Source organism: Amia ocellicauda, chromosome 6, assembly GCF_036373705.1.
Source record: "Amia ocellicauda isolate fAmiCal2 chromosome 6, fAmiCal2.hap1, whole genome shotgun sequence".
Taxonomy (NCBI): domain Eukaryota; kingdom Metazoa; phylum Chordata; class Actinopteri; order Amiiformes; family Amiidae; genus Amia; species Amia ocellicauda.
The window spans coordinates 21,975,263-21,989,599 of NC_089855.1; the positions used below are offsets into that span (position 1 = coordinate 21,975,263).

The window sequence follows — 14,337 nt, forward strand, 5'->3', positions numbered from 1 at the left end:
AATATCATCTGTTGCAATACACACATACACACAGCCATAATCTCAATCAGCATAATAAGCCTGTTTCTTGAGGCAGTTTCATGTAGAGAAGCATGACGCGGGACGTTTGCTTGCAACAGAGAGACGCAGCTTGAAGAAAACAACACTGACATTCATAAAAAAAAAAAAAAATGGGGGGGGGGGCAACATAAACCAATGTGTGCACAGCCAGAAGTCACAGAAAAATGTTCGAGATCCTAGTGCAATCAATATAAAATCAACTTCGTTTTTAAAGGTTTGAAGACTGTGATCAGCCGTCTTGGCAAATGTGTGACCATTTTATTAAAACCTGTATTCTCTAATGCCAACTTTGTAGCGTCTGGTCTCTCGACTTGCGGATACTTCACATCCACCATAGCTGACTTTGTGGCAGCACCAGCGCCAAAAGCGGATGCTAATGAAGTTGATTTGCATTGAAAAAACCCTGCTTTGTGATTGTGAAGTATAATAACCCTTCTCCAATTACTCTGTCAAAACTAACTGCTCTCATCACAGACTCCCTGCACTGATTTGTAAGTCCCGCCCCCAACGCGAAGGATCGGCACCCCATTGGAGCAGCGGCCAGAGGCAGGTTCGGTCCCCTCCGCGCTCATTGGTTGGCGGTAGATCAGTAACAATGTTTAACGCACTGGGAGGTGAGCGGAGTTAGTCAGTGAGCGGCATTGCGAGGGAGCTGGAGGTGCGCGGTGTGTGAAATTATAATCCCGTCGTTTTCAACAGTTGATGTGACACGGAAGAGCTGCTTTTGATCCACGCGTTGCAGATCCCGTACAGACAGGACCTCCGACTTTCTCCTCGCTGCGTGTAAATATTGGACTAATTAACAGCAAGGGCAATGCAGGCTAAAACACCTCTGGCTTTGCATCAATGCAGCATGCAAGACATTGACGGCTGATCACAATGCTAATATCTATGTTGGATCTATATTTGCTAGCTGGATCTTCACACTCTGATAAGCCTTCTTCGGGGGGATTGGGTGACTCACTGAAGACACCGTGAGCCGAGGCGAGCTATTGCATTATAATCAGAGCAATTGAGAGAGCCTGGCTCATTGATATTACAAGCAGGACTTTCTGGACCAGTTGACTTGCACATACACAGTAGTCTGTGCTGTCTTCTGGGTGTTTTTTCTTCCGTTTCTGAGAAGATCCTGGTGGAAGAGCGGAGGGAACCGCGTTATTTGGAAGCACATATAATTGGGTGAGTATTTATATATAAATAAAAAATATATATATATATATATATATATATATATATATATATATATATATATATATATATATATATAAATATGATGTGTCTGGAGCTGAGTTTAATCCATTTACCCGGAGTCGGAGGGGATGCAACAGCTTCTACTAAAGCCCCCGGGGCTTCCAAATCATTTCATAGCGGTACTGTGACACAATATTGCCGTTGTCTGTGCTGTTAAAGTTGTATTGTGTGGTTTGAAGTCGGCGCAGTGTGTTATTTGTTGTCGCTGTGTTGAGCCTAATTAAAAGCCTTCGTCCAGATCAGTTTCATAAAGCGTGCAGAGGGGGAGAGATGGCCACAGTTCAACACTTGAATGCGGTAAAAATAGCGTTCAGCTCAACTGTGTTGTATTTACTTGCATTTCCTCGGCTTAGATTATACGGAGCATCCGTGTGCTTTTGTTCAATATTAGCGCACCGTTTTCAAAAAAAGAGTGCATGTGATGTCACAATTGTCTCTCGCTCTCAATTTGTATATGAATGTATATTATTATAGATATGTAATAACCACACGCAGGCACGCACGCAGAGCCAGGTCCGCTGAGTAGGCTGTGCAATGCAGTTCAAAATGTATCAACCTGCTGCTCTGCTCAGCCTTGGAGGTAATCCAAAAGCCCTCATCCCATGTATAATTTTTATATTGCATTAAGAGAGGCGCTGACTGCAAAGCAGTTTCTATGCAAATAAAGGACGCGGAGGCATTTATTTCCATCTGTATCGTTTAAGGAAAAGCGACAACCCCTGACTAAATCGATTTCCCCTGTATTTGCTGTGCTGATTGAGGACTCTTTGAATGTGTTTTGTATTTCAGAGCGCACAGCTATTTCATCTGCTGGAAACCGGCTCCCCATCACGGCGCAGATGCGTCCGGGCGGTCAGCTGGACGGGACGCGTTTCATTGCCATCCTAACGGGGTCCATCAGCATCTTTGCTAATTAAACCGACAGAAAGCAGCCCGTTTCTCGCCACACGGCCCGACATGACTCTTGTTGGTTACTATCCGGAGCAGAATTATCTGCTTGATTACAATTAAATGCAGCGGGGATTGTCCTTTTTCTGAGCTGATCAACAGGTCTGAAACTTCACAGCCATTTTCAGATATATCGGCGCACACACTGCCAGGGGGGATGTATCTTTCCATTTTCTTTTTCCTTCTGCTCTGGGCTCAAGCCCTGACACTGAAGAACTTAAATTACTCTGTCCCGGAGGAGCAGGCGCCGGGCACCGTGATCGGAAACATTGCCAAAGATGCCAGGCTGGGCGCCGGAGAAAGAGGCAAGAAATCCAACTTTCGGGTGTTAGAGAATTCAGCCCCTCACCTCATTGATGTTGATCCTGAAAGCGGACTGCTGTATACTAAGCAGCGGATCGATAGGGAAACACTGTGTCGACGAAGCCCCAAGTGCCAGCTCTCTTTGGAGGTGTTTGCCAACGATAAAGAGATCTGCATGATTAAAGTGGAAATCCAGGACATAAACGATAATTCGCCCAGCTTCCCTTCCGATCAGATCGATATTGACATTTCTGAGAACGCAGCCGCAGGGACGCGCTTCCCACTGACGAGCGCACACGACCCGGACTCGGGAGACAATGGGTTAAAGACATACCAGATCACCCGAGACGATTATAACATCTTTTCCTTGGATGTAAAATCCAGAGGAGACGGGACCAAATTCCCTGAATTAGTCATTCAGAGACCTTTAGACCGAGAGGAGCAGAGCCATCACACCCTGATATTAACCGCTTTGGATGGGGGCGAGTATCCAAGATCAGGGACAGTGCAAATTAATGTGAAAGTTATTGATTCTAATGACAACAGTCCAGTGTTTGAACAGCCCTCCTATACTGTGGAAATCCCCGAAAACGCACCCCTAGGCACAATATTGATAGATTTAAACGCCACAGATCCAGATGAAGGGAGCAATGGACAAGTGGTTTATTCATTTAGTGGCTATGCTCCAGATAAGATTCGTGAGTTATTTTCTATTGACCCTAAAACTGGTGTTGTAAAGATCCAGGGGGAAATTGATTATGAAGAAAATGCGATTATTGAGATTGATGTGCAGGCTAAGGATTTAGGGCCAAACCCTATTCCTGGCCACTGTAAAGTGACCGTGAAAGTAATTGATAAAAATGACAATTGGCCCACTATAGGTTTTGTTTCTGTCCGGCAGGGAGCCATCAGTGAGGCTGCCCCACCAGGTACGGTCATTGCCCTGGTGAGGGTCACTGATAAAGATTCGGGAAGAAACGGGCAGCTCCAGTGCAGAGTAGTGGGCAATGTGCCTTTTAAACTGGAAGAAAATTATGATAATTTTTACACTGTCGTTACAGATAGACCTTTAGACCGGGAGGTTCAGGATGAGTATAATGTCACAATAGTGGCCAAAGACAATGGGATCCCTGCCTTGAATTCTACCAAATCATTCTCGGTGAAAATCTTAGATGAGAACGACAATGCCCCTCGTTTTACCAAACCTGTGTATCTCCTGCAGGTTCCGGAAAATAATATCCCTGGGGAGTATTTAGGCTCCGTTTTGGCTCATGACCCAGATTTAGGGCAAAATGGCACTGTATCGTATTCTATTTTACCTTCACATGTAGGGGATGTGTCTATTTACACATATGTGTCTGTGAACCCAACAAATGGCGCCATCTATGCTTTAAGATCTTTTAACTACGAGCAAACCAAGTTTTTTGAGTTTAAAGTTTTGGCAAAAGACTCAGGGTCTCCACATTTGGAAAGCAACGCGACTGTGAGGGTCAGTGTCTTAGATGTGAACGACAACGCACCAGTTATTGTTTTACCCCTTCTACAAAATGACACTGCTGAAATTCACGTACCCCGAAATGTTGGCGTGGGACACATTGTAACCACGGTGAGGGCAGTGGACAATGATTATGGTGAAAGTGGCCGGCTGACGTACGAGATTACAGATGGAAACGAAGAGCACTTGTTTGAGATGGACTCGGTCACTGGGGAGGTCAGGACTGTCCATCCTTTCTGGGAAGAGGTTGCCCCAGTTGTGGAGCTTATAGTAAAAGTTACAGACCATGGGAAGCCAACCCTCTCGGCTGTAGCAAAACTAATAATCAAGGCTTACACTGGATCGCTGCCGGAAGGGGAGCCCAGAATAAACGATGAGCAGCGTCACTGGGACATGTCTTTGCCTTTGATTGTGACTCTGAGCATCATCTCCATCATTCTTCTTGCAGCTATGATTACCATAGCTGTGAAGTGTAAACGAGAAAACAAAGAGATCAGGACTTACAACTGCAGGATAGCAGAATATTCCCACCCACAATTGGGCAAAAGCAAAAAGAAGAAGATTAATAAAAACGACATCATGCTGGTACAAAGTGAGGTGGAAGAGAGGGATGCAATGAATGTTATGAATGTGGTTAGCAGCCCATCACTTGCAACTTCCCCCATGTACTTTGATTACCAGACAAGATTACCCCTCAGCTCCCCCAGGTCAGAGGTAATGTACCTCAAGCCCACGTCTAACAACTTGACTGTTCCTCAAGGGCATGTTGGCTGTCACACCAGCTTCACTGGACCAGCAACGAATACAACCGAGACTCCAGTTAATAGGATGTCAATAATTCAGGTAGGAAACACATTTTTTATCCGTCTTGTAACCCCTTAATTCAGCACTTCTCTTGTACCAGTTCCATAAACATTTTGAAAGGTAATGGTACAGTCGAGAGAGCACTGTCTGTTTGCAAAATGTAGAACCAGGAAGCATTGGTTAAAAAAATATCATTAGTTTTCTGAAATGTAAAATATGGCTGGTCAAAAACATTGTTTTCTTTAAGTATTTGACTTACTTGGGTTATTGATCTATATGCCAATGTATATACGAAGAACAAAGGTTTTACTGCTATGTTGTTCAACAGCTAATAACTCAAATCAGTTTTTGTTTGGGATTTTAACAAAGTGCTTTCATGTTTTATAAGCAAGATGAGCTCTGAATTGTTATGCAGTGATCTTTTAAAGAAATAAGTTTGAAAGTCAGTTTAATGTGCTTATGTGAACCATGTTTATTGTAATATATTGTTTTATTTGTTATATATAGATATCTATATCTATCTAATATATAATATCTCATGAAGGATTTAATATTTTTGACATAAAGCTTTTATATCTTGTATTCACTGGAAAATATTTTTAAATACCCACATGTATTTGTATGTGTGTGTATGTTTGTGTGTCTGTGTGTATTTGTATGTATATATACACAAGAGAATTGTCAGTATCTGTAAATGGAGTGCTGGAAAATTGTAATTTCTTTCATTTGAGCTTCTTGTTTACTTTCTTACACGGCAACCCAGCTCATTGGGATGCTAGGGAAACATTTCCAGCTTCTTTTCATACATTTACATGATGGATACAGTTTAGTTTAAGAGCATCGAAAAGATGTATGCCTTGAAGCAGTTGTATTTTCAAAGACTACAAATTACTCAAATAAATAAACGAATAAATAATTCCTCAAGAACAAATAGGTGCTCAGATTGTTCTTAGAAACCAAAGGGGTTTACTTGTTTTCCACATTCCTAGCTAATACCTCTTTGTGAGGAGCGATTTCACTAAGCCGCTGACAACTACTGCGTATCTGTTGTGCTAAGCCTGTTTTAAGCAATTCGAAATCTGTCATGTCAGACAAGGCTAAAGTCCTACTTAAAACACTGTAAACTAGGTATACATATGCAACCTGCTAGATTATTGTTGGCAAAGACTAAAGTTCTGCTGTATTTATTTAGGCTACTTTATATTTGTGGGGGAATTTATCAAACTTGTTGTCATTATGATTCTAAAATGTGTGGTTTTGGGTTTATAAATAAATTATTAATATTTAAGTTCTTATTAATATTAAGATCCTCAATGCACTGTATTGATTTTTATTGTTTAGAAAATATCTAAGGATGTGTAAAGTGTTTTGGGGGAGTAATACACCCTTCCTAGATGCGTTGTTTTATCAGAAAAAAAGCAGAACAAACTTCAAAAAAATATATTCGGAATTACTTTTCAACTAGTAGGTTGTATTATTGGTACAAGAAATACAGACAAGGTCATGCTACAGACATTTGCATCTACAAATTGGTTTTATTGGAGCCTCTTTACAACTGAACAAAATAATCATGCAGCATAGGGTGTGCTCGTCTGAATGTAGACGTGATAAACGACCTTTATAAGTATCTTGAGTGTCCATTACTCATGTGTTTGTGGTCTTCTCACTTATGTAGTGAAAAAAACATTATCCTTCGCACGCCACTGTGGATTCTCTCGATATATCGAACACGTGTATTCTATTATTTACAAGAAACAATGTAGGAAGATACCCAATATCATATTTCCAATGACAAAAACTACTTTCTCCCTAGTGCTCGAGTGGGTAACCTAAATCTGTGCAGAGTGCTTATTGGAAAATGGCAGGAAACAAAGACAGAATTCCCTTTATTGATCTAGAGTGGCTGGATCTATCACTACCTGCTGAAAAGATCTGCCGCACGAAGGTCACCTTAAGGCTTTTATGAGCCTAACAGTACACGCAGTATTACTGAACCAATAATGACATTTTATAGCAGTCCAGAAGTTTTATCCGCTGGCGCTGAGTAAGTCATTGCATTTCAAATAAAAATGGTTATATGCTACATTCTATGTGGAGCTTCGGCATAGTGAAACAAAGAGTAATTTGATTTGTAAAGAATTATTGAATAAGAAGATGGATGATGCATAATGATACTTAATTCAACTTTGAAGCGTTAAAGCATATTACTTACAACTGAATCAAGGCTAAAATGAATCCAGTGTGGTATTTCTCAAAGCAGAAGAACACACACATACACACACACAGATACGCACATAGCTGCTTGGTGAATACCACTCCATAGCAAGAACTGACATAATTTATAGTCAGATACAACCCTTGCATTTTAAACTGATTTTCTTGGTTAATCTACAGCCTTTTTGAATTCATGCTACCAAATATGATTCCCCCCTCCCAGAGTAGCATAGCTTTGAGCTTTGTAAACCAGCCTTTACGTTTATTGTTCTACAAATTGGAAGCACTTCATAATCTTGTCGAAATCATACCCCCTTCAAGCTAGGTTTTTAACCACCAAGTTTTACATTCTGGGGGAAGAAAAAAAAGGAAAAAAGATTAGTATTTCTCCTCTAGGTGGAGTTAGTCTGCCTTATGGCTCTTATATGGCCAGTTTAACAGGAAGAGGACTCCCATGCTACTCCCTATCTTGTGTGTATTCATCCTATTTAGACCGGAGACATATATAGTTGACAAATGTTTTCACAACATTTATAAATATTTGAAAATCATTTTTTTTAAATAAAGGAACACTATTGGATAATACGTCAATGACAGATGGTTGTAGGGATGGAAATACAATTGCTCTCTTAGAAGCAGCAGCAGCAGCAGCAGCAGCAGCAGCAGGTGTATCTGATTATTTTTGACATTTTCGGCTGTTTTTGTCTGTTCTGCTGAAAAGCAGGTGCCTTCAAATACTCAATGGATAGCCCTGCCTCTTAAGTTTTGTTATATTCCTCTCCTTAAAAATGCATTGTGAAAACCCAAGCAAGTTAATGTTGTCATTGCTATCTCATGTGACAAATCCTGGCAATCTTCATTAAAAAGTGACAGTTTACTTTCGGTGTTGTCTTGAATCTCTCCAGTTTATCAGCCAGAGTTGGCAGAGGTGCACAGAGGTCAATTGACTTGCACAAGGTCACACAGTCAGACAGGCCAGTAATTCACTTGAGGGGCTCACTACACACCATTTATAAAGGTCAACAGCACCAAGAGTGAAGTACTGCCATTACAGAATTTGTAGTCCTATATTTCCTCAAATCCATTATAATATTGCATTTTCATGAAAATGACCCTCTTTCAGTGGAACTAAACCTTTTTTTTGTGCAGAAAATCAACTTTTCTGTTTATACATTACTTAGAATTTCTGCAGATTGATCCGTGAGTCCATTGATAATAAAAATGTTTGGAGATTTTTATTTTTATTTTTGTAATAGTTTCTTTGTACAGTTTGTAGCTCCACTTTGAGCAGTTTTCATTGCTGTCAATAAACATCAGTCCAGCTGTCAACTAAAAGCAGATTCCAATTCTTCATGCATTGGATCTGAAAACCCAGTGGAACACATACATACCGAAATCTATTTCTTTGCGTTATGTGGCAGTAGTAAACGCTTTTCTTCATGGAAATAATTTTGACAAATATAGGGTTAAACAGGAGAGCAGCAGGCTTTGTTAATCAAAATAACCCTGCATAGCAGATGGTACAAAAGATGGATGGTTCAGAGATTTTTTTTTTTTAAACGTGTTGTGTATTCTAAACATGCACATAAAACAGTAGATGGTCTGTCACAGTTCCTCTTATATTTTTCTGACAGTCTCACATTTGTCTAGCCCAGCACTGCAGTTGCTGTGTTTACTGGTATTTGTAGTCCCTGCCCTGCAATGTTTCTGTGCAGCTGTACTGTATTGAAATTACTCCCACACTGCAGTGAGCACCTAGTGTAACAGCACTCAGATTTGTTCAAATCACTTTTCATGGTCTCATGTGAGAGAAACTTTAAAGAGCTGCCTTCTTTTTATTTTGATCTTTCTAATTGAATGTTTAGGGGGCTAAGGGTAACTATCCATTTCACATTGTTGTGTGTATGTGTGAGTGTGTGTCTGTACATATTTCTACTTTGATTTACACACTTGCGATTTTACGTTTCTTGGTTGCTTTATTAAGAGCATTTTGTGTAGTATGATTATGTGTAAGGAGTTGTTTACTCTTTGGGAAGACTGTTTATTAATATTGATGTACATCAAGGTGAAATTGACATGTTTTAAGTATATCTCTAATATGGATGACTGTTTAGATGTTTATTTTTCTAGATATGCTCCCATATGTTATAGAAATGTTAATTGCAGAAACCTATGGGGGGAAAAGGGACCATTTATTCTTCTGGATACCTGCTGGTAGGCTTGCTGTGTTTCTAAAACTATGGTTTCTTTTATGCTATCTGACATTTTTCTAAAATTAAACCACTGTATTGCAGACTGAATATAAATGTTGGTGGTGTTATTGGGTGATTAAGAAATAATTGTTTTGTGAATCTCTATACAATGTAGGATTTCATGCTTGGCTAGATGAATCTTTGAAAACCAGTGCTGGTTGTGGAAGAAAGCATCAAGTGAAACCACTTTTTAATTAAATCAATGGAATACAAATATGAACAGTGCCATTTTGATATAAAGTTCGTTTCATCATATTTTACACCAATGTCCCTCATGTGGATCAGGAAACGTTTCTTGATTTTGATTTGTTGGAGTAAAACAAAAGTTGATTTAGCAGTGGAAATGAAAAAACAAAACTCAACAATAAAATCTAATTGTGTATTTGTTCTGTATTTATGCACACTACCATTAATTTGGAAAATATTTTTAAAAATACTTAATGAACAAATTAAATCAGTAACATAAATTGACCATTACATTTAATTTGCCTTAGAACTTAGAACTTTGAGTTGATATACCTCAGTTTGTTGGTTCTGAATGAACCCACAATAAAATATTAAAATGTTCATAAAAGAAATATGCCAGCACTTATGGACTGCTATTGAAAGTCTCTTAGAGTTTTAAAGATATAAAGATATTTACCGGCATTTGTAGAAATCCGTTCATTATTCATAGACCTTTCTAGAAATCTATGTAAGGATTGTAAATAATTAACTATGTTGTATAGCTTTGAATAATTCTGCACCCTAGAGATTTCTACTGAATTTAAACTCTGGGGATCATTAATATAGTTAAGTAGATCTGCTGAAAACCTGTTGTTGTTGCTGTTTTTCATTTTCAACAGGTTTTGTTTTCTTGTCAGTTTTGGGCTACAGTTTTGAATTAGTTTGTTTTTTGGGATTGTATTTGAAAATAAGCATGAAGAAAGGCTAACTTAGTCTACTTCTCCTAGTTTCCCGATTTTACAGTGCTATTTAATGAAAACTTACTGTGAAGCACATGAAAAAATATAAATAATTTATTTTGATAAGTAATGAATGTGTTGACTGGCCTGTTTGATTGGATATGTAAAATAAAAACTGCTTAGTTGCAGAAGAAATCAGTGGTAAAGATGTTATTTGAATGGCAGTGTAAACTTTAGAAAATGTCCCTGTATTTAGGCATACATGAATATTTAAAAGAAAGTGACTAAGGAGTGGAGCATGCTGTACAGATTTCAATACAAATCCACAAATATCTGGAGGTGGTTTATCAAAAGCTGTATGGTCTTTGCTTGTTTGAACATGCCTCCGAAGACATGGGGCCAGGGTGTCGCAGTAGAAATTTTCTGTAAAGACATTACTTGGTAAAATAAGATCCATCAGGGGAATAAATCTTTTCTGATCCCAATCCATAATTCATTTGGCTGTATTTATCCTCTAAGAGTTAACAGTGCAGTTGTACTGGCTAATTTGCAAGGGTCTTAACATTTTTTGTTTGTTTTTCTATTAGTTATTTCTTGGTGTGAAGCATTTGGAAAGGCTTAAGAAACCTTGGTGACAGCAGGCAATATAAATATACAATTTGTATGGACATAAGAATATTGTTTTATCTTTAAACAAATGCAATTCCATTCAAGTAATCTGCAGATGCATGATACAGGTTTGCATACATTGCAGAGATTCTTATATAGCGCTTTAAATCCTGAGTGTTGAAAAGCTGGAGTTTGAAGCGGTGGGGATGGCATGTTCTTTCCTCACTCCACTGGCTTGGTAACACTTCTTGTTCTGTGTTTTTTTTTTTTTTATATAACTCCTACCTGGTCATGCATCCTAATGGTTTTACTTCACTCGACACAGGATTGCATTGTGCTGCTGTTAGTGGTAAATGTCTTGCATATAATGCAGGCTGCTCCTTTCTTTCTGCTTATCACTGCTTAGACAGATTCTCTTGAAGTCTCACCTGCAAGTGAAAATGGTTATGATGCTAGACACAGAGCAGCTTATTTGCCTTCTAAAAAATTAAAACTCTTAAGGCCTGAGCAGACAGAAGCAGGTTAAAGCTACAGGTTATTCATGCTGGAACGCAAGAACCAATAGTGTGCTGCAATGGAGTTAACTGACCATTAGCCCTTATCACCAGAAACTCCCCACACTCTTTATGTTTATTTACTATTAAGAAATGCTGTACTTCCAAATTGTACCTAAATATGAGATAAAACTGAAAATGGACTACTGTGCAGACTTTTCTTTCCTAGAATTTGTCAACATAAATAACAATTATGTTACAGCAACAGCACTCCACAAAAAACACAATGAGAAACTTGACATTAAGCTAATTGATACATTGTTAAGCCCTCTCTTAACTTAGCAGAATCTGTAATTATTGTGCATTATTATTAGTAATAGTAGTGGTTTCCTATCTGTACTGTAGCTGTGCTCCTCTCAGTGAAAAGCAAAGACTTCTCTCTATACCCAGATGTCATTTTGAGGTTTTAGTTTAAGGTGACGGTTATGCACATTTATTCCTTATTCCTTCCTACTGCACGCTTAAAAATGGTTTTGGAGTTTTATGATCCCAAATGCACCAAACACATCTCCATATCTTCATTTTTCACCAGTTGATGCCTCACATTCGCTACCTTCCCAAGATAAGATGCCAATGACCTGTATAGAGCTCGGCTGACTTTCGATCACCGCAAATTACGCTGTTTATAGATATAATAATATAATGTAATGCTGGTTTCCCCATCAAGCTACTGTATGTGCCCAGTTTTTCCTCCTCGGGAATATAATAAATACAAAGCCATCATTCTGCTTCACTGATGCACTTAATTATGAACACTATGATTTGTTAGCTTGTATTAAAATGACATTTCTGTGCATGGCCAACTTATCTTAGGAGAGGAACAGTTTTACACCACAGATTACTTTACAGATGCAACCCAGGTTGTTTGACCTTTTCAGCGTACATATGTTCATCTAAAGTAATGCATATTAATTGAATTAAAACTGTTACACAGTACCTTTTCTTACTGTGTTCAAATGTTAACTGGGTGTACCACCTTAATAAAATACATCAGCTTGACATCAATTGTGAAAAATAAATTTAAAATTACGTATGACACAAGGTTTGTCTTTGTGTTTCTTTTCTCTTGTGTGTGTGTATATATATATATATATTCTTTATGGATTTCAACAAAATGATTAAAGTATAAGAATAGATAAACAATGTAAGAGGGTCGTGTGTTAAAATACCGTTTTATGTAGATTTTCTATGAATGAAAGCATATAGAATTTCTGTAATTGAGCAGGAAGTTCAACTGTGCATGGGGGGAATTTAAAATCCTATTCATTTCTTAGTGGAACAGAAAAAGTCTGATGCACCTATAAACAGCAACCTTGAATAGGATAAAGCCTGTTATGTTCTTATTGCCAACAGCACTGTAAAGACTTAAGGGGACGTGCAATTAATTTCTGAGCCCCTGCTGTTTCCGTAAATGTAGATTTATATTATAAGGATTAATGCCTGTTTGGAATTATTTTAAATTTGAGAGTTTAGTTATTCATAAGAAACAATGATTTGCTGTCGGGCTTATGCTCAGCAGTTTTTTTTGTTTTGTATTATATGGAGGTTTTTTTCATTCCAAGTCAAAGATAGACGACAATAACGGCACACCTGGCATATCAATCTTTTAATTTGAAAGTGCACTTATCAGTTTATAACCTGTCCAAAACAAGTTTCTCCAGTGCACCTATCATGGCTGTACTTGTCAAATCCTGATTTAAAATTGTGTAAGACTTGCCAGATAAAATTCTACCAAAGAAGGTAAAATTCCAGTGAAGTCTAAAATGATTACAAACAGGTGGAATCCTTAAGAAAACCATTTCTGTTTCTATTCACCTAAACCATACCTGTGGAGGAAATGCATACGTGTTCCTCAGTGTAAAACACAAACTATACATCATCACACATCCATAATATAGTATCTACCCATATATGAGAATATATAAATATTTTTGTAATTTGATGGTATATACTTACCAACTCTAACCACAATATCAATGGAAAGTCACCTTTTGTAAATTAAAGTGGCCAGTATAATCAGAGATGTGTGTTTGGAGATTTATGATATTGTATACATAAAGTAGGGGGGTTGGGGGAATCCAGCAATGAAGATTACAAGGAAAAATAGAGGTCAAACTCACTTCATATGCCTGGCTAATGGCTACATAGTGCTATAAATTTTACAGACTGTTGCAGAATAACAATATTCATGGTGCTGCTGTAAGAAAATGGTTATGCAAAGTTAAACTTTTTATTTTGCCATAATCAAATTGAAAACCTAAAATTGAATTCCGTACAATATTTTAGTGGATTAAATTACTTGCTTATGTATGCTGCTGGATCTCCACTTTTTCTATTTACAGCTTTGATTATGAGATTATGCAAACTATGTAGAATAATTTGTGTTTGTGTTTTTGTTGTCTAAAAAGGCTGAATACATTGGTGTGGAAAAAAAAACATTAATAACATAATTGTCTTCATGTGGGCTGTTACTCTAATATTATTTTAATCATAAATTGCAGTGACTTGTGTGTGATTAACAGATTTTGTAATTTTAACAAAGTATTTTTTGACAGTGTTGTGATTTGAATTGGATCAGTGTTGTTTTTGTCTGTGACTCATTATCCGAAATAGCGTTGCTCATACTATTGTTCTATCACTTGTGACATGTCCTGAATCACGTGGCATCAGATGAGCTAAGACTCTTGACGGAAATACATTTTGACAAGCTCATTCTGATGCCGTATCTCTCTCTCAGATTCTAATTTCAACTGATCCCCACGAAAGGTGAGAAATCGGCATGATTCATGTTATGATGATACTGTATGTACAGTCAGTCGAAATAGGAACGCGGCACTGATCGTGTCAGGAAAGCGTTGTAGTGATACGCCATCACAAATGTCAATGCAACACAGCTCTTCATAACGCTACAGTGTGCCCCACTTGTCAGGTACATTTTTTGT

At 38.1% G+C, this 14,337-nt stretch overlaps 1 protein-coding gene across 2 annotated transcripts in view; it reads left to right on the forward strand.

Annotated features, from left to right (window-relative positions):
- Positions 1–701: 701 nt before the first annotated feature.
- pcdh17 (protocadherin 17) overlaps positions 702–14,337 on the forward strand; it is a 53,814-nt gene continuing 40,178 nt past the window's right edge. For both annotated transcript variants that reach the window (XM_066706673.1, XM_066706674.1), the window contains exons 1-2: positions 702–1,239; positions 2,101–4,900. In XM_066706673.1, the coding sequence (XP_066562770.1) occupies positions 2,417–4,900 (2,484 nt within the window). In that variant the 5' untranslated portion in view covers positions 702–1,239; positions 2,101–2,416. The remainder of the gene's footprint in view (positions 1,240–2,100; positions 4,901–14,337) is intronic.